Source organism: Lemur catta, chromosome 2 (assembly GCF_020740605.2).
Source record: "Lemur catta isolate mLemCat1 chromosome 2, mLemCat1.pri, whole genome shotgun sequence".
NCBI lineage: Eukaryota > Metazoa > Chordata > Mammalia > Primates > Lemuridae > Lemur > Lemur catta.
The window spans coordinates 130,591,164-130,612,996 of NC_059129.1; the positions used below are offsets into that span (position 1 = coordinate 130,591,164).

Consider the following 21,833-nt stretch of genomic DNA (forward strand, 5'->3'; position numbering starts at 1 on the left):
TGTTGATAAATCTTTTTTTTAATTTCAGAATATTATGGGGGTACATTTTGGTTACATATAATGCCTTTGCCTTGCCCATGCCAGAGCTACAAGCATGTCTTTCCCCCATACAGTGCTCTCTGCACCCATTAGTTGTGAGTTTACCCACCCCTACCACCCCCCTCCCCCCTGAGGGCACTGGATGGATGAATCTTATTTCCAGGTAAGCACCTTAGTGTTGGTCAGTTAGTATCAATTTGATGGCAAGTAGATGTGGTGCTTGTTTTTCCATTCTTGTTATACTTCATTTCAAAGGATGGGCTCCAGCTCTATCCAGGATAAAAGTTGCTAGTTCACCATTGTAAATTTTTTCTCTGCCTCTTTCAGATGTAAATATTCTCCCAGCCTCTTGCTGGTATCAAAACCCAGGGATGTCTTTCTCAAAGACCTGGGGGCCATGCCTTTGAGATGTAATTATCACAATGGTGTCAAACCCTTATCTCCCAGTTTCCATGGGAGCCTAACTTAGATAAGTGACAATTAGACAATTAGCAAACACAGATGCCTGATCACATTGACCAGCCTCCCCTTAGCAGGGGTCCTCCAGTACTTTCCCACCAGCCCACCCCAGCACTTAAAAACCCTCCCATCTTTTGTTTCAGCAGAGTCAGGTTCAATGTCTCTCATCTACTGCAATAGTCTTTGAATAAAGTCTTTCTTGGCTGTTCAACTCTGTCTGGTGCAATTTGTCTTTGTTGCCCTCTTAGGCCTGGCTCACATGTAAACTTGAATTAAATTGGAGCTACATCACTCCTGGTAAATATGAATGTTCTAGGTGAAAAAATTGAAAAAAATCTATCCCACTGAATAAAATGTCAGTGAACTTCCATTTAGTGAAAAGGAGGATTCTTTTTACACTTGGAAGTGAGATTGTTTTCCTTCAATGCTGTTATTTTGAAATAGCATTAGAAAATAAAAGCATCTGGTCACTTCTGTGGGAGACAGATTTGAATAATGTCCCAGCAGCAAAAACTGTGGTTGGCGTGTTTCAGAGCTATATCAATTTTCTACCCCAAATAATGCAGCTCCACATAATGGTCTTGATTGCAAACTTGAAACCTTGCAGAGGTCTCATTGTGAGGGACTTGAGGTGCTTGGGTTTTATTCCCTTCTGGTTTGGACAGAAACTGATTGGTTTTGTGGTTTAGTGGTAAAGAGCACTTGACTTGAGAGACAGATTACCCGGACCCACCAGGACTTCAGCTAATTGCTGGACACCTTCCATCTCAGTGAATATGAACAGCATAAATCTGATGACTAGTGAATGCTCAATGAACTTCAGTTGTAATTGCTGCTGTCATCATCTTCATCATCACTTTCACAACTGTGAAAATCAAACAAAGACACAAAGAGGATATTATGGTTTCACAACTTTCTACTCTCTACCAAAAAAAAAAAAAATCTTTGATGGGTAGTAATGCTGACTTAAAGTAGACTTTAGACTTTGCTGGATTGCTTCATTCATACATAACTCTGAACTCTATTTGTGAGATGTTTGTCTTTCTCTCTCCCTACCCCGATCCCTGCATTTTTCAGTGATGGATGGGCAGACAGAGATGAAGTCATCGAAGGTTATGAGGTGGAAGCCAACGGGGGAATCACGATAAAGCTACAGTCTCCAGAGGTCAGGTCATTTGATGATTATTTCCTGAAACTGAGGCTGGACACGAATACGAGGAATCCATGGTTCCCTGAGTTCTGGCAACATCGGTTCCAGTGCCGGCTACCAGGACATGTTCTGGAAAACCCCAACTTTAAAAGAATCTGCACAGGTAACTTGTGTTCACAAAATCACAACTCAGAGGTTTGGTAGTCTCCTCCAGATTGATTTCAGCTTGCTGAATGAGAGAAGAAGGTGCCAGGGATGGAGATCCCTCTTAGTTTATAAAATAGCCAGAATGAGGTAGAAGTGTGGATTACCCCAAGGATTCAGGGAAATTTAGAAAGACTGCTTTGGTCTCTGGAGGAGCAAGTGATAAGAGACAACATAAGTAAAGGAAAAGTATACTGAGAAATCAGGTGTCTAGTATTCAAGCCAGAGGGAAGAGATTTTGTTGCAAACATGTTTAGGAGATCTTAGCCTTTGCCACAGATATAAGTAAGCAGCACTATTTAGATTCCTTTTTTTCTTTGTGACTTGCTTAGATACACAAGTCAGGAGAAGATGAGGTAATGTCACCCTAGGCCACAGCAATGATATATGTGTTTGTGAACATAGGTGGTAAGAAACTGTTCTCTCATCTGTAAACCAGAATGACGGTTCCCAGTTGGGCAAATACCATGCACTGCTCACTGACGCCATGCCAGGGAAGGGCAGTACATTGTTGCAGGTCTTTCAGGGGCTTGGTGAACTCCACAGCATGTCCTTCCCCACTTTCCCCAAGTAACTACTGTAACCCAGATTTCTTAATTCTGTAACATTTATGAGTATTATTATTACTGCATGAGGACATTGCTGTTACCTGTCCTTTTATAATATTGTCTGTACTGCAAAGATAGATCATCTTTGGCCTGTCATAGTGCCATTCAAAGCCAGTTGTTCATACTGAGTTGATAACATACTGCAATGGACTACTCATGATGGGTGATAGCCTCTACCCATGACCTAATTTGCATTGTAGAACAGTAGGTGGGGCATGTATGTCCTGTACCTAGGCTCAGCAAATATTGGTTAGAAAGGTCCTGAATCCATTCAGTCATATCACACTCATGTATAAAACACTGTAAATAGCATAAAAAGGGACAGAGAAGCATAGAATCCATGACTCTTGACCTAGAGGAGCTTGTGATCTCTTTGGGCAGACCAAAACAGATTATACACATGAAACAAGTAAATAACAATAGAGGACAATAAGTAATGAGTTTTACAAGGTAGGATAAGAATATGGATAATTACATAAAATATTTATATTTTCAATAATATTCACATTTTGATGTTAGAAAATGCTTTAAGACAACGGCCCCCAACCCTTTTGGCACCACCACGGACTGGTTTCAGGGAAGACAATTTTTCCACAGACCAGGGGCAAGGGATGGTTTTGGGATGATTCAAGTGTCTTACATTTATTGTGCAGTCAATCCTCTCTGCTAATGATAATCTGTATTTGCAGCCACTTCCCAGCGCTAGCATCACTGCCTCAGCTCCACCTCAGACCATTAGGCAGTAGGTTCTCATGGGGAACGTGCAACCTAGATCTCTCATATGCTCAGTTTACAGTAGGGTTCGTGCTCCTATGAGAATCTAATGCCTCTACTGATCTGACAGGAGGCAGAGCTTATGTGCTGATGCTGCCAGCTATGGGGAGCGGCTGTAAATACAGATGAAACTTTGCTGTCCCTGCTCACCTCCCTGCTCACCTCCTGCTGTGCGGCCAGTTCCTAATAGGTCATGGACCAGTATCAGTCTGTGGGCCGGGGATTGGGGACTGCAGCTTTAAGATACCAATATATTTAAATGCACCAATATATGTCTGACTTGGTAAGGCTCAGCAGAGTTCACTGGGAAATTGCCTGGTGTGAATCTGTTTCTAATCAAGCTTTTTAGAGCTTCCTCAGTATGGCTTCTAGGGAGGCTGAGAAAGACAGGGAATGATAGGATGAAGGGATTACAGTTTTTAAAATGATGCCCAGAGAAGGAAGGCTCACCAAGAAGACGATTAAAGATGTGAAGGTAATGAAAGAGTGAACCATGCAAACATTGAGGAAGAGCTTTCCAAGCAGAGGGGACAGTGCATGAAAAGAGGCACAAGCATGCCCGGGTTAGTGGAAGAAAGTAAGGAGGTCAGGGTGGCTGGGGCAGGTGAGTTGGTAGAGCACAGGAGACAATGTCAGAGAGGCACACAAAGGAGCAGATCATGTTGCATTTAAATGTCCATTGCAAGAACTTTGGCTTTGTTCTGAATGAGATAGGAAGCCACTCGGATGGGTGAGCACAGCAGAGATAGGGTCTTACTTTTTCTGAACAGAATCACTCTTGGTGCAGTGTTTAAGCATTGACAAAAGGCAGAAAGGCCCAAGGAGGGAAAGCAGTGAGGAGCCTGCTATGATAGTGTAGGATTGGGCCATGGCAGGGGCAAGCAAGGGGGAGAAAAGTGGTTCAGTGCTCAGGATATTTTGAATGAAAGTTGAAGGGATTTGATGATAGAATTGTCAAGAATGACTCTGGTCTGAGCAACTAGAAATATGGTGTCACTGTTGACTGAGACAGGAAAAGCATATTAGGGAAGGACCAAGAGGTTGATTTGGGCAAGCTAAATTTGAGATGTCTATTAGTAATCCAGCTATAGATGTCACTTTGTCATTGCTTTCTATTAGTAAAATTCAGTATACTACTTATTAAATGTGCTTGGATTCTTTAAGTAAGTATTTGTAGGAAAATATCTGGTGACTTGAGCTCTCAAAACAAGTTAAAACTCTGCAACTGTGTACACTAATATTTTGGGTTTTCAATTGTCACAGTACATGCAAATGTCAAGGTTAAAGCTTGAACTTCTTTAACATTCACAGCAGGAAATACCAATTTGCAAATTCATGAATTATTCTTATATTGTACTTGAATCTCAAAACTATTTTTAAGAGCTTCTTATTTGATTACAACCTTTAATAAACATGTTTATATTTGCATTTATTCTGGAGTCAAGTTCAGCAAATATTTCTCGTTTTTCTTAGTTCTAGGGAAGGCAGAAGACTTCTTTAACTTTTCTCTTTGGAACTAATTTATAAAACTTACTGATCTTTTCTGTTGCAGATATCTTAGAATTTTATCTTTAGCGGTGTTTATCTATATTATCTGTGTGTGTTTGCATTCATGTAAACCTGTGTTGCTCTTCAGTTTTAATCTCTGTATTTCTGTGAAATTGGCTTCAATGTTATTGAAGAACAACATAAACATTTACTTCATGCATTATTCTTATCCATTTGAGATCCTTGAATATCAAATGAATTCCATGGTCTTCTAATAAATATGCAGACGCATTTATGAAAATGAGTGTGAGGAAGTGGAATTAACCTTTCCATACTATTGATAGCTACTTTTTGTCACTCATTTTTATCTCTCTTAATTGGGTCACTTCTGGAGGTTTGAAAAGTTTTGATATTGCTGTTAGTTTCCATAGAAACCTTTATTGAGCTTAATCTCAGATGTCACTATTTAAATAAAGAGTTTACTTGCACTAGATTGCCAGTTTGAATATTAAGGGTCCTGAGCCCAGGCTGAGTAGTTTGGGAATCACTGTGACTAATTAAAAAGTACTTCATGTAAAGTCCACATAACTGCTTAATTAGTTGAGTATATCATGGGATTGGAGATGTGTTGGAAAAGAACTAACTGAAACATCAAAACCTAACTTCTGAACATTAATCATTGTAGGACAGTGGAAAGAGAAGTGTAAAGCAAATCAAAGTCACTCCTTTCCAATAAATGTCTTAGCTACTTAAAAAATTTGTATCGTGTTTGCAATGGCATAGTGCTTTATCATTCCTGATAGAATCACTGAGAAAGAGCCCGTGGAAGCTGATAGAGCATAGCATGTGGAAGCTGATAGAGCATATCATATGGAAGCACAACCACTAAGCCCAACACTGGTTCAGATATGTATCTGCCACATGACTTGGATGACCTCACTTAACCTCTGGGTCTCAGTTTCTGCAGCTGTAACATGGTAACAATATCTACCTCACACAGAACTCTGTGTAAATTGAATGAAACAACACAAGTGAACTACTTTGCAATGAAATAATACAAGTGCAATACTTTGCAAACTGTAAATACTTAACATAAGTATACATTATTATTATTTCAGCATATTGTGGGGGTACAAAAGTTTAGGTTATGTATGTTGCCCTTGCCCCCCCATTCCCCGAGTCAGAGCTTCAAAAGTGTCCATCCCCTAGACAGTGTGCATCGCACTCATTATGTATGTATACACATATCCCCCTCCCCCCCCCCCCGACATCTGCCCAACACCTGATTAATGTTGTTCCTAAATGTGCTCTTAGGTGATGATCAGTGACACTAATTTGATAGTGAATACATGGGGTGCTTATTTTTCCATTCTTGGGATACTTCACTTAGTAAAATGGGTTCCAACTCTATACAGGAGAACATAAGAGATTCTATATCCCTATTATTTCTTATAGCTGAGTAATACTCCATGGTATACATATACCACATTTTATTAATCCACTCATGTATTTATGGGCACTTGGGTTGTTTCCACATCTTTGCAATTGTGAATTGTGCTGCTATAAACATTCGGGTGCAGATGTCTTTTTAATAGAATGTCTTTTGTTCTTTTGGGTAGATGCCCAATAATGGGATTGCTGGATCAAATGGTAGGTATACTTGTATCTGTTTAAAGTATCTCCATATTGCTTTCCACAGAGGTTGCACTAGTTTGTAGTCTCACCAGCAGTGTATGAGTGTTCCTGTCTCTCCCCATCCATGCCAACATTTATTGTTATGGAACTTTTTGATAAAGGCCATTCTCACTGGAGTTAAGTGATATCTCATTGTGGTTTTGATTTGCATTTCCCTGATGATTAGAGATTTGAGCATTTTTTCATGTGTTATTACTAGTGTCATGTCTTACCAGAACACAAGGTATGACATAGATCATCTCATAACTATTATAGTTTTTGAAGTTATGAATTTAACGTAACTATATTTTGAGATGTAGAAAATAGACAATATAAGCACAGGACCCTTAATCAATCACCCTCCACAATTAGTGTCAATACGGATATATTCTCCTATTTTTTGCCTATATAGGCTTTTATAATTGTTTCTGATTATGAAACTAATACATGCTTACTAAGTTTATTGCATGCACTTGGAAATACAGAAGAGCATGAGAAAGATGAAGAGCATTAAGAATTTTATCTAATCACACTTAATCACATTAAATTTTTGGTATATTTTCATTTTTCTCTACATAATTTTAAATGATGTAGTTAATATTATTTTATATATTGCTTTTAAAAATAAATTCTGATTTTTCTTATCACTTTATAAATTTCTCTTTGTCATTAAATTCTTTCATTCTTAATGGGTGCATAACATTCTGCATACAGATAAGTTACAGTTTATTTAACTATTTCATTCTGTCTACATATTTAAGCTACTTTTGGTTCTTCACAAATCTTACAAAATGCAGTGCTTTACTAAAAAGTCTTCTTTGTTAATCTTTTTTTTTCATTTTGGATAATTTTCTTAAGTTGTATTTCTAGAAATTGAATTAAATTTCTAGAAGTTCAATCAAAAGTTATGAACATTCTTAAGACTTTCGAAAAGAGGGCATTCCAAAACGCAACTCCTACTAACAGTGCATGAAACTCTATGCATTTTTTCCATTTTGTTTTGCATAGTTTATAATCATAGTGTGCATATAATTCTTTATCTTACTTCACTTAGGATTATACTTTACATATTTTTGATGTTGCTGCATGATCTTTATAACCATCATTTTAATAGCTCCATAATATTCTATCCAATTAAAATGCTATAATTACTTAGCAATTCTTATGTTGTTGGATATTTAGGCTGCTTTCAATTTTCCTTATTATAATAAAAACTCTGAATGTGATACAGAGAGTACATTTGTAGTTGCTGTTACTATTTTTAGATTGTTCCTTTATGGTAGATTCCTAAATATATAATTATTGGTTGAGAATTTGATAGTTTTGGGTTTCCTTAAAAACATATATTGCATTGTCTTGTAATATGGCAATATTAATGTTTGCTGTGGCTAGCAGTATATTAACTGTATGAGATTACTGGGTTCATTATGTCCTTATCAGTCTTTTTACAACTTATTAAAGTTATAGCCATAATTTTACTATTTTTCCCTTATTCGTTGCACCAATTGAGAACAGATGGGCACAATGCTTTTTAAAACTAGTATATATTTGTATTTGGCTATTATCCAAGACATGAAAGAGTTTGGCTGGTATCTGTAATGCTCATCAACAGCTCAAGGCTGGTAAGATAATGACAGCTTGTCTAGTAAGATAAAATTTCAAGACTTCTAAGCAAGGGGATTCTTACTTCAGTAGCTTGAAGACTGCCATTCATAATTTTTAGACTGGTACTGATTGTCATAATATATTTGACCTATTGTCAGGTTTCAAATTGTATGGACTTTCCACTTTAAATTAACTTATTATGTAAGGCCAGGTAAGATTGATCCATTACAGTTTGATCCAGATTAAGATTGTCTATCAGCTGAGGTAGGTTCCAGTTTACTTCAGCCCCTTGGGTCCTAGGGTAATAACTTTTGTTTGTCTCAGAAAATTTGACCCAAACACCAATATGCACTCCTGAAGAATTTCATTTACCTTCAACACAGAAATTGGTATTATTAATTAGGGTTTTGGAAAATGTCACATTTCTCCACCCCTTCCTGTGTCCATGCTCTTTGAAATATGACTTTGTATCACCTCTGATCAAGAAGTAGAGTTTTTTTCCCTATTTCTTGAATATGGATTGACCTTACAACTTATTAGCTCCAAGTTTAGGCCTCAAGAGATTTGACCTACTCCTTTACTTTTTTCTTGGAACCCTATCTTAGCCATATCAATAAGCCTGAGTTAACCTGCTAGAAGATGAGAAATAACATGGATCATAAACAGGGTGACCTCTCAGTTGAGGATGTCCTAGATCAGCCAGTCCTTGGCCAATTACCTAACTGTAGACGCATGAGTGAGCTTAGCTAAGATGAGTCATGTCCAACCCAGAAAAGCAGAACTTCCCAGTTGGCTACTAGATTCATGAACTAAATAAATTCTTGTTTTGAGCCACTAAGCTTGGGGTGTTATGTGTCATGTGACGTTGCTATGGCAGTAGATAACTGATAAAGGGTCTCCATAGCCTTGTAATCTATGACCCTCACATGGAGTTTGTTTAATTAAATTAAGGAACATAATTCCTCAGCCCATGCTATGATGCCCCAGTGTTTCCCCATCATAAGAATGCTATAATATTGCACTGTGAATCTCATGGAAGAAAGCCAAATATTTTTATAGATTCTATAGGAAAGAGGACTTTAAAGCCCCCTGATTCGAGGTAGTAAAATTATCCTACTTAGAAATTTTGATGTGCAAACAAGAAGTGCTGAAAAATGGAGTATAGTTATAACTGATCCAAACGAACACCCTCAAAATAAAATAATCATATATTCTCATACAGTGCTGATATAAGTTGCTTTATGGAGGTATGTTTCAAAAGTCTTAGATGTGTTTATATATTTTAGTTGGAAGAATAAAAGTGAATTGACCTTGTGCCTCATCTGGACACTGTAATTTCTCAGACACATCTTATTATCACACATAGATGAAGATCTGAAAATAGCCTGCTATAAGCACTGTGTTGGTCTGCCTATCTCTTATTAACACTTTTGATAGGCATTCTGAAATGTGTTAGCCACTAGCTACATGTGTCTATTTGGATTTAAATTCAAATTAATGAAAATGAAGTGAAATGAAAAATTCAGTTCCTCAGTCTCATTTGCCACAGTTTGTGTGTCAACAACCACATATGGCTAGTGGCTACCATACTGAATAGCACAGATGCAGAAAATATCTACTATTCTAGAAAGTTCTATTCAACAGTGCTGTTCTAGACTGTGTTCTACTTTTCTAACCCCACAAATGCAAGTTTAATTGTTTCTGTGGCTATTTGGATCTGACTCACAAGTTAGTGCTTTGAGCATGGTCAATTTGTTGAATATTCTGACCATCTACAACAGCTGAATATCGACTTACTCTTTGGGATGAGCAGAGGCTGCCAGCTTGCTTGGTGATGGCCACAGATCTGCTATGCAAGACACAGTGGATTGGTTCCCACAAAGATCAGGCTAGCCTAGCTAAGTTCAATATAGTTCCTTATTCCATGCCATTTTTAATATTGGATGGACTTAGAGAAACATGTACATGTTCTGTCATCCAAAAATCTTAAAGATTGATGTAGGGATATGAGTTTTCCATTCTTTTACTTCATGTATGTCTTGATTTTGTTCCCAAAGGCCTTAAATGACTTTTAGTAACAAGAATATATAGACTTGAGGTATAAAAATGGAAATTCTTTGAGGTGCCTAACACTCATGGTAATAATGAACAATTACCATTTTATCTTTTAATAGAAACATTTAATTTACAGTTGTATATTGTTGGATATGCTAGGGAACTTTTTTACAGTATCAGCAAACCTGTTACCTAGAGATTGGCCTAAGGTTCATATATCCTAGTTATTAACATTTGGTTCAAATCATTAATAAATTCTTAAATTAGATTAATATTCTCCTCGTTAAATAATTTACGTTTCTAAAGTTGAAAGCTCCCTCATGTGGTCCAGCCTGGTTTTGAACAAGTTTGAGAGTGGGTGTTTTCAATGATTAAAACCTATGAATGTTCTTCATAAAGATTTCATCCTGATATGAGTGGCTAGTATATATTTAGATTGTCTCAGATGGCTACATAAGGGGTTACTCCATATCCTATGTACTCATCAGGAGAATAGTTTTGCATTCCATATCTTGTATATGTTTGCTTCTGGGGAAATTCACATGAAATAAGTCATAATTTCAGCCATCATAAGAAGTAACAGTTTTTTCATGATGGGTATGACCAAATATACTTGATGTCTGGTCCATTTACTCTTTTTTTCCTATTTTTATAGTTTCATTAAGGTATAATTGATATATAATAAGCCATAAATATTTAAATTGCACAATTCAATAAATTTTGATACCTATATATATATATATATATGCCCAAGAAACAATTACCACAATTAAGATAATGAACATATCACTCCTCAGATTCCTTTGTGCCTCACTGAAAATCCCTCCCTCCAACCCCACTCCACCCCCATCCCCAGGCTGCCACTTATTTTCTGTAACGATAATTGACTTGCTTATAAATGGAAGTGTATGTTGTACATTGTTTTCTACCTGCCTTCTTTCACTCTGCACAAGTATTTTTAGATTCCTCATTGTATTGCATATATCAACAGTTAATTCTTTTTCATTTCTGAGTAGTATTCCATTATTTGTATATATCATAATTTATCTATTTACCTGGTGAAGAGCATTTGAGTTGTTTCAAGTTTTTAGTTATAACAAACAAAGCTGCTGTGAACATCCATGTACAAGTCTTTGTGTAGATACATGCTTTCATTTTTTCTTGGGTCAAGTTGTAAGAGTGGAATGGCTGGATCATGTAGTAGATGTATGTTTAACATTTTTTATTCATCCCTGATCTATTCATTATGGAGATATATGATTGGGAAAATGGCATCATAAAGGGATCAGATGCTGAGAAGATGAATGGCTTGTTGAAGTTCAAGAACCAGTGAGACTGCTATTGAATTGCTTCTTGAGTATGTTCCATCATTCCATTATCTCCTCTATTTGGAGGTGACAGTTTAAGGTTAAGAGGGTATTTTATGTCCATTTTATGGGCCAAGTCTTAGGTCATAATAGCTATTAAACATGATTCCCTTGTTAGATAGTGTGGAATCAAGGTTGTCATATCTGTGATAAGCTCTCTGAATATGTTCCCTAGTAGTAAATTCTCTAGTGGCTGCTTTTCCTGAAAACCAGCCTCATGGTCCAAGTTATAATATACATTTGTGTCCTAATGACTGGGGGTTACCTTTTGTAATTATCTCTCAGCCCCTCAGTTACACTTATAGCATAGTTCTATGTTGGAGCTATTGGTCAAACCTCTCACACCAATGAGCTGTGTGAAGTACTGTTAAACATACTATGATAATCACCTGGGCCCTATGTTAATGTCATGTCATAATTCTATGTGACCACTCTATTTACTAATTAATCTTTCGTTGTAGCGTCACTGGCTGGCAAACAACATTGTTACAGCACAAATCCTCATAGACATTTGGTGGGCACCCACAGGAACCACATGGGCATAAGTACGTAAAATTTATTAGAAATGCCAGTGGATTGAATCCATATAGACTTGCCTCAGATAGATTTGGATCTAACTTTAGTTGGCTTAATGCTATTATTCAATACATTTGGGTAAATTAATAGCCCGAGCCCTTGAATCTTGTCCTTTAGAGCAGTATTTCTCAAGCATGGTTTATTATAATAAAACCATCAGGAAAGCTTTTACAAAGAAGCTTCTGTATATCAGTTTGGGTCCCACACCACACAAATTGAATTAGAATCTCTGGAGTAGGGCCAGACGTTTATTTGAAGGATAAGAAGAACTTTATACTTAAAATGTATGAGACATTCAAATTTTCAAATTTGGAACCATTTATCACTGTCCAAGTTGAGAGCTTGCTAAAGTTTTGGCCCTGGCTATGGCATGTGAGGTAGCTAATGGAGGTTTAATAATTCCTGATGCTGAATCAATCTCTTTTGTTTGTTTTATTTATTTATTGGTAGGCTTGCTTTTGAATTTAAAGTATTGGCATTCCAAAACCAATAAATCATGGCCACTCTGTTTTTCTATGTCCAGATTGGGTAATTACTAGATGTATTAATTTTCCATTGCTGCCATAACAAATTACCACAAACTCAGTGGCTTGAAACAACACAAATTTATCATGCATCAGTTTTGTAGGCCAAAAGTCTGACAAGGGTCTCCCTGGGCTAAAATGAAAGTGTTAGCAGGTCTATATTCCTGTATATGGTCCTACGCTAGAATCTATTTCCTTGCCATTTTTAATTTTTAGAAGGCACTCACATTCCTTGACTCATGGCCCCCTTCCTTTGTATTCCAAGCCCAGAACATTGCAGTTAACTGACTCCTCTTCCATAGCCACACCTTTCTGTGGCGAAGACCAGGGAAGTTTCTCCACTTTTAAGGACTTATGATTAAATTGGGCCTACTCAGATAACTTAGGATAATCTCCCTGTCTCAAGGGAAAATTAATCACATTTGAAAAGTCTCTTGTATAATGAAAACTAATTTATCCACAAGTTCAAGATTAATTAAGATGTAGGCATCTTTGTGGGACCATTATTTTGTTTACCGCACTAGATGTACAGACAGAAGCATTAGCTTCTTAAAGGCCTTTCTACTAGCTACTTCTTTAGCTCTGTCTCCTGCTGCAGCCCTGCCTCTGTTGGCAGCTGCTGAGAGAGCTGGATATAAGTCTTTGGGAACAGATTTAAGAAATCATTGTTATTGTGTTTCTGTGAAAGGTAAAACATCCAGGCAGTTGAGGATGTATGCCGCTTACATCCAATCTTAGGGAAGTCCTCTTTTTCCCACCATCCTCCTTGGCCTCTTCTGATACAACACTAGGGACTATTTCTTTGAGGCCAAGCGGCTCTCCTGTTCTATTCCCTGGCCCAAAAATGTTGGAGGCCCAAGGACCGTTTTAAATCTCTAATGCTCACAGTCCCTTTTAGTCTAGGGTGTTAGCCTTTTTGTTTTCCTAACAAAAAATCTTCTAAAAAATGTAGTTTCCTCCTTACCTGGTTTATTAGGCACAACATGTACCAATAGCCAGGACTACAATTCTTGTTAGACAAGCCTCCCTTTCAGACTTAATTTTGGGTACACTGACTTCTAATGGAAAGCCACAGTCTTAGTCTCTTTCTTAGTCATTTTCTTCATCTGAAAGATTTATAAGTGCCAAATTAATTCTTTCAGAGATTTTAAGAAAAGAATATAAGCCCCTTTGAGCTCTTGCCATGAATCTGAGTTTTCATTGGTCTTTTATAGCACAGAGACCTTCTCAACCTGATCTGTAATAGTTGGAAATAAGAATCAATTTCACTTTCATCTCTGCAGAATTAATATTCTTACCTCCTTGCCTAAACATGAAAGCTCATTTGAAAAAATATCTGTCTTCCAAGATATTTCAGATGACAATATTACTGAATGTTTTGCCACTGCATAATAATGGATTTGTGTCCTTTTAGACCTTGGTCACAGTTTCTTTGCCATCTGCTATTTGTGTCTATATGCCTTATATTTTATATTGCATTGTTGATTTTGTTGTTGTTATAGTATCCCCCTACATTTAGGCACCAATTTCTATAGTAGTCAGGATAAGCTAGGATGTACTATAATAACAAATGACCTCTTATTTAATGTCTTACAACCATAAATAATTATTTCTCACTCGTGCTACATGTCCCTTATTTGTTAGTTAAAACTCCCTTCTGTGTCTTCTGTTCTTTGGAAGCCAATCTATAGAACATCTTCTATCTGGGGCATTGATAGATGTGGCAAAGGGACCTGATGGCAAAAGGACCTGAGGATGGCCAATGTGTACCAGGTATAAAGCTTCTGCTAAAAGTTGTATGTGTCATTTCCATCCAAATTTTAAGCCAGATATCAGCAGAGAGAGGAAATATGACCTACCTCAGGGAAGGGGTACCTAATATTTGGGAGCAATAATTCAATCTACCAAACTATTAAACTAGGGCCAATACTATAGCCTTTTTCATTCCTAAGAGTCTTATGTGTGTATAATATATGGTTAGAGTATTTAGAATTTTGAACTTATTAAAGCTTTAACTAGCAAAATTACTGTGTTAGAATGCCTTGGGAAATTTTTGCCAGAGATGAAGGGAAATTTCCTTTTTCCTTACCAGGGACCCATTAAATTGATTGTAGGTACTTTTTATTAATATTAAGGCAATGAATTAAAGATTCAGAGTTCCAAGATAGATACTTGCAAGAAGGGCTTGTCAACAAAATACCTTTGTTTTCTAATCAAGGTAAGATTAAGCAATAATCAGGTATTACTGTACTGAGTTTTCATGTTTCCACTAATGAAATCTTTATTTAAAGGCTTTGGGCAGAACTGGAACTTATTCCCATCCTAAGAGGGACAAAAAGGAAGGAGTTTATGCATAGTCCAACACAGTGACCTTCTCTCATTTGAGTGGTCTAACCTAAGATGATTGGCACCATTGAGCAGTTACAGGATTTCCTTTCTCACATGGGGAATAAGAGACCAACATCACCTCTTCTACAACAGAGACAGTACTTTCAAAATAACAAGCATACACAAATTTTTATGACATAGTGTAATACAAAGATTGTTGAACTTCTCAGGCTCACATTTTCCCCCTTTATATTATATTATTTATATTATATCGTAGGAATAAAATGGTATCAGCATGCCTCTACCATACTCTCTTAGTGATAATCTCCCAGGTCTGTATGTTCAGAGGTTAAGGCAACATTATGCAAATGGCTGTGAATCCCCCCTTCCCTGCTCCAATATCCTTCACAAGACTGTCCAAAGGTCCCTGGAACACTATTATTAAGAATTATACTTTTCAAAATCCTTAAATTAATCTGTCAAAATTAGTGTCACATTTATTTTTTATCTTTTTTATATTAGTGAAGCTATTTTCTCAGCATTTATCATTTTATCTTCTGTTACATTTTTGCTTATGTCCTTTGTCAGAGTGACTTTTCTTGAAATTAAAATTGGTTTTATTTTAAAATTCTTATTATAAAAAATGTATACTTGCTCTTTTTAAAACCCTACATCATATAGAAAATAAGTCCTGACCTTTGAGTACTTAAAACCATGTCCTTAGTGACTGGTTCAGTTTGCAAGTACAAACACATTTAGTTATGGGGACATCAGTGTTGGACTCTCAAGGGATGTGAATAAGTTAGAGAAGTGGTCACACAGAGCTATTAGAATTGAATGTATTGAAAAGCGAAAAATATAAACAAAAGTTAAAGTGTGTTCTTGAGGATATACCTATATATCACCATTTTTTTAAAAGTACCATGAATAAATCACACTAAAATAAGTAAATAAGTGAATCAAGAAATAAAAAAGTGAATCCTTAAATAAAATAAGTAAAAAGTGAATCAAGAAATGAAACTTAGGTACTTCACAGAATTCTCCCATTTTTTTGGTATAACCCACATTAACTAATGACATTATAAAAAACTGTACCAAAGGCTATTTATTTAAACAAAAGCTTATGTGTTCTTGTCTGTATGTGTTTTATGCATAACTCTCAACTGTCTTCCAAAATGTATTAAGGTAATCTACAAAAATCCCAACAATATGACTTTTTATTGTTGTTATTGAATGAATAGGAAAGAATACCAGAAAGTTAGCAGTGGTATGATATAAGGTTCCTAATATGTGCCAAACTTTTAATTTTAGAATAGTTTTAAAGATTTATAGAAAATTTGTGAAGCTAGAATAGAGTCCCTATATACCTTCAACCAGTTTTCCCCATTAAGGTGTTACATTAGTATGTTTTATTTGTTGCAATTAGTGAACCAATATTGATACATTTTCATTAACTGAAGTTCATCTGTTATTCATATTTTCTTCAATTTTATCTAATGCCCTTTTTGTCTGTCCCAGGGTGCCATCCAATGGACACCACATTACATTTAGTCATCTTGTCTCCTTAGGCCTCTTGGTTGCAATACTTAATATAACTTTTTAAAATATGGCAATTTTGTAGAATAAGTGTAAAGGAAAATCAGATAAAGCCAAGGTTGTGTTTAGAGCCAAAATACGTGTCATGAAATAATGTTCTATGGCTAGAGGTGGGCAAGAAATATGACCCTGAGCCACAGTGTCCAAAAGAAACAAATATGCCAGTTGTTTATGATGCTTCGTAGAAATGAAACTTCCTGATAGTGAGTCCTGAGATAGCATTCTCCTGGAGCTCTCAATGTGAGGGCACACGCTTTGTAGTGTCCTAAACATTTTCCTTAACATCTTCCTTATGGAAAGTAAAAAATGGCTTGTTAGGGCTATTTCCCATAGCATCTTTGAGGCAGCTAAGGTCATGGTGACTAGATGCATTTCAGGTGCGTCGGTGGGGGGCTGGCAGTGGAGGTGAGGTGGTGCAGCTGTGCAAGTTCATCAGCGGCTGGAGCTGTTCCCACATGGCTCTTCCCCAGGCTCCCCAGGAAGACCAGATACCTCAGTAGGTGCCAGGTCTGTTTCCCAGTAGACTCACCGGACTCCACCTCACCTCCCCCTTTCCCTAGTTTCTCTTTTGACGCAAGACAAACAAAAGACTTTCAAACATAGGCACTTGAAGAGAAATTTCAATGGGAAGATTTAGAGTAGGCGGGCTTCAGGTCAGGTAGTGGTTGAGGCTGGCAGGACTGGTTTCCACAGGCAAAGATTTGAGGCACCTCACGGATGGTAGAGTAGATGTCCGCTCTGTCTTTTCCTACATCAAAGTTCATTTGTTCATTTTGGTCAGGGACAGCTGCTCGTAAAAATGAAACATATTTTCTTTGGCCACATCTGTCTACAATGCAAGGTTGCCAAAAGTTTGAAGCCACCTTCTCTATGCAATTCTAATATGCCAGAAACCAGATTGGATTTTCTGTTATTGCAATCATTTCTATTGTTCTCTGGATTTGGAATTCCTCTGTGGACAGATTGCCAATGAAAAAATTGCTGCAATTAAAATAAAAGTGTTGCACACTGTCCTCAAGCTCCCTTAAAATATCACACACACATACACACACATACTCACACACTGATGCAGCTCTCATCGGTGGCCTACATCTGTACCCTAGGATTAATAGATCTTCATTTGATTTCTGGCTTTACTCCTAGGTATCTGTGACCTTGCAAAAGATTTTTAACATCTCTGGGCATCAGTTGCCTGTATGTAACGTGGAAAGAATACAGTGATGTTAAAGGACAAAGATTAAAAATAAAGTAAAATAAATTATGTGATGGTCCTACACAATTATATAGACAGTAATATTGCCTTAATGACATTCTCTATCTCTTTATGTATACATATATAATATACATATCTTTAAAATCATTTTTCTTACCTAAACATGACATATGATACCTACTTTATGTATCACAATTAGCCCAATGTGTCCTTTCCTTTATGATGTTTGTCATAAGGTTCTGCTGATATTTCTTTCTGTTTTCTTGAGTTCATGTTTCCAGTTGTTGGGTGCATTCATAGATACTCATCTCAGGGGAATTTTTATTGAGTCTGAACATTTGGAAATTCTGTCTCAATCTTCATTTCATCCTTACCTGAGGAGAAAGGATGCTATGACCCAGAGGAGGACATGAACTTGGGTCTCAGTTATCCTTCATCCCCTGTAGGGCAGGCTCGGCCAGTGGCATGGGGAAGCTGACCTGTCCATCTGTCGGTAAATGCCATGTCTATGGCTTTAGTGTGAGCACTCCTAACTCCACTTCACCGCTCCCTTGGACCATCTGCTACCATCTGTTACCTGCACATCTTTGAACTCTCCTTGAAGAGCTTCTGTATTTCTTGCAGTCACTGTCAAACTTCTCTCTTAGACTATAGTTTCCTTAAAGATTATGAATTTAGGATACATATTTATATCCTCTCCTCACTAAGCACAATAGCAAGGTGAATGTGTGATACATGGAGTTGAACTAATGGATGAGAGATGGCATTGAATATCCCTCACATGTTCTCTGGCCCAAAGCTCTCACTGCCTCAAAGCTCCTGTTACCTATTGTAACACAAGCGCTGTCTTGGATGGGTCATGTTACTAGCTTCAATGCTGCTACAAATGTCATAGCAAAGGACAGGGCTCTGATGGGCAAGCTCATATGTTTTGTGGAGGATCGGGCTCGTGAGTAGTTAGGCTCCTGGGATGTCCATCTTTCGTGACAAGGTAGGGTGTTGTAGAGAGAAAACATCATGAAGGCAATGACAAGAGCTCGAGGTCTTTGGAGGGAGTGACCAAAGATATAGAGACACAGTGGCACTAAAAGTGAATCTCATTAAACTTCTAAACATAACTTTACATGATTTCCCACGAATTACAGATGCTCCTTAACTTATGACAGAGTTGCATCCCAATAAACCCATCGTAAGTTGAAAATATCGTAAATCAAAAATGCATTCAGTACACCTAACCTACCAAACGTCACAGTTTAGCCTAGCCTACCTTAAATGTACTCAGAGCACTTACATTAGCCTATGTTTGGTCAAAATCATCTAACACAAAGCCTATTTTATAACAGAGTGTTGAATATCTCATGTAATTAAATACTGTACTGAAAGTGAAAAACAGAATGGCTGTATGGGTACTTGAGGTACAGTTTCTATTGAACATGTATTGCTTCCACCATCATAAAGTAAAAAAAAAATCATGTGTCAAACCATCATAAGTTAGGGACCATCTATATTTCTCAGATTTCCCAAGAGTTCTTACTGGCCTAACATGGCAGTACTAAGTAGGAGTTTTGTTAGCTTCAGGGGCAGAAACATGTCAAACTATATAAACTAAGAACTGAGCTGACCAAATTGTGCAGCAGCGAGTTTACTGAATGGCGGGAAAGATAGCTGTGTGGTTATGACAGAGCAGCCCGAGCAAACCTCGGGCCTGCCTTTAAATCTTTTGGCTAGGAGGGGAGAAAAGTGAAGATTCATAGCACACTGGTTTTCATTTTTCCTGTTGAATAGATTTTTATTAGTTGTCTTAGAGGCAATTATTTGATTTAGCTTGGAAAGTAACTCAGGAGACAGAGAGCGAATTTTCCAGAGATAATTGGTATATCTTATAAAGAGTTTTTACTAGGAAAACAATGTTAAAATAACAACAGAAATCTATGGGGAATTTTCTCACACTTCCATCACCTTATCATATCTGTTGTCACTTGTCTTTTTGATATTATAGACTTTATCCTATGCGTGACAAATTCATGCCTGTTATAGTGATATTGTTGATCCAGTATTGTAATTAAAATTTTCAATTTTGTGTTGGATTAAAAAAAGTCTTTTTAATCTTCCCATTATCTTTGTATCCCTTCCCTTACCTTCTCTTACTTCTTGCAAGTCTAAACACTGCATTGTCAGCCTGATATTATCCCCAATCTACTGTTTACTTTTATGTATGATGCTGCTTTATTACAATTCCTTAATGTTTTGATCAGAGAAAACAGGGCTTAATATATATATTCAGTAACAAGGGCAGGATCAAATCAACTATTTGGGGTTAAATGTAAGTAAATCTATATGCTGTTTATTCTATACTATTATATCCCAATTACTGTGTGCATATGTAAAAATATGTTATGGGGTGCAAAAGATCAATAAAATAATATCTGTGCCCACAGAAGTTTGCAGTCTGGTTGAGGTGATAGGGCATACTCACATGATTTAATTCACTAACATTACCTTTAGCAAGATAGGCTGAAATAATAGTATGCCGAACTGTGAGATGGAGAGACCACCAGGACAGGAAAGCACATACATAAAATGTGCTAATGGTGAAGCTCAGGTTCATGCAGAGAGAGAAAGAGTGCAGAGGGCCCTTTAGTCTTTCATCCTCAGGGGAAGGAAGGGTTCTCAGAGAAGCAGCTGGTCTGGGCTGTTGCCCTGGCAGCATTTAGGTGGGCACAGGAATGGATTTCAAGTCACCCTCTGAAATGATCCATCCACTGTCCTGGAATGTTTGCGGGAATGTACTCATCCTGTGCCTTTTAAAGCTGTGTCCCACCACAGCAGTGGCTCCAAGGGTTTGTGTCAGCTCAGAAAGAACACATTAGGGGAGGAAGAATAAATCTCTGTACAACAAGACAGTATTGTATTTTTACACTTAATCTTTTCCTAGCTAGAGAAAAAATGGTCAGTAAACAAGAAATAATGAGAAAAAGTATTGTACAAACCAAAGAACAGAGACTGTGATGTTATATATATGGGGGGTGTGTGTGTTTGTGTGTAGTTTAAAATTCTGATAACAAATTCATAAAGCCTGTCATAAGCAAGGGGTATAATTAATTGTTAACCAGAAAAAGTGCTTTAAAGACCCTATGCTTAGGAGACAAACAAAATGAATTTCCATCTCTCATGTGCTGCTTACTAATTATGGAGCCAGAAGTGAGGTCTGTAGAATGAGGATCTTGATACTGTCTTCATAGGGTTTGAAGGGAGGTAAGGAGTACAAATAGATGCCAGTTTTGTCTAATTTTGTTTTAAGATAAAAGCTTTCTAACCTCAAACATGTTTATTTTTGAAGATGACTTTGAGCTTGTGTTAAGTGTCAGTAAAAAATATAGTGTAGCCAACAATTGCCCTTGAAAAATGGCTTTAAAGTTAGCTGGTTGGTTGAAAAAATTGGCCTTCAGAGTATGTGATAGTTTTGAAATCACAAAGAATCATGGGTTTAGAATGGACACAATACACTGTCCAGTTATCATTTCAAGGACATGAGCATTTTTATTCCTTATTTATTCAGAGGGAAGTACTCTTAGACCACAATAGTATTTATTGTGATAGTAGATTTCATGAAATATTAAAGCCAGCTGTTTTTTCCATGGAGTAGCTTTTTATCTACTTTCTGAATGCACCATGCATATCAGCCAATGAGAGGTGTATTGGTTTTCTACTGTATCCTTAACAAATTATCACAAAGTTAGCAGTTTAGAATAACACCCGCTTATCATCTAACAGTTCTGTAGGTCAGAAGTCTTAGTAGAGCATGGCTGCATTGAGTCTTGTTTAGCATCTTATAAAGCTCTGGTGGTGAATCTGTTCTAAGCTCATTTAGGTTGTTGGCTGAATTCTGCCCCTTGCAGCTGTAGTACTGATGTCTCTGTTTCTCTGCTGCCTGTCAGTCAGCAGTTGTTCCTGGAAGTTGTTTTTATTACTGACTTATAGTTGTATTGGTCAATATGAATAAGTGGAGACCAAAATGCAAACCCACTGTACTTTCTCCATAAAGGCTTCCCACCAGCTTTTGTCTGGCCAGGGATAGGGAAAGCATGTGTATTGTGATGGAGTGGATATACAGGGTGGAAGGCACCCAGTGGATCATTATCTGCATCTTCACACGCTATTTGTGTGTCATGA

The 21,833-nt window shown here is 37.2% G+C and overlaps 1 protein-coding gene across 2 annotated transcripts in view; it reads left to right on the forward strand.

The window, feature by feature from the left end:
• GRM1 (glutamate metabotropic receptor 1) overlaps positions 1–21,833 on the forward strand; it is a 365,790-nt gene that overhangs the window by 260,621 nt on the left and 83,336 nt on the right. For both annotated transcript variants that reach the window (XM_045544531.1, XM_045544532.1), the window contains exon 3: positions 1,576–1,811. In XM_045544531.1, the coding sequence (XP_045400487.1) occupies positions 1,576–1,811 (236 nt within the window). The remainder of the gene's footprint in view (positions 1–1,575; positions 1,812–21,833) is intronic.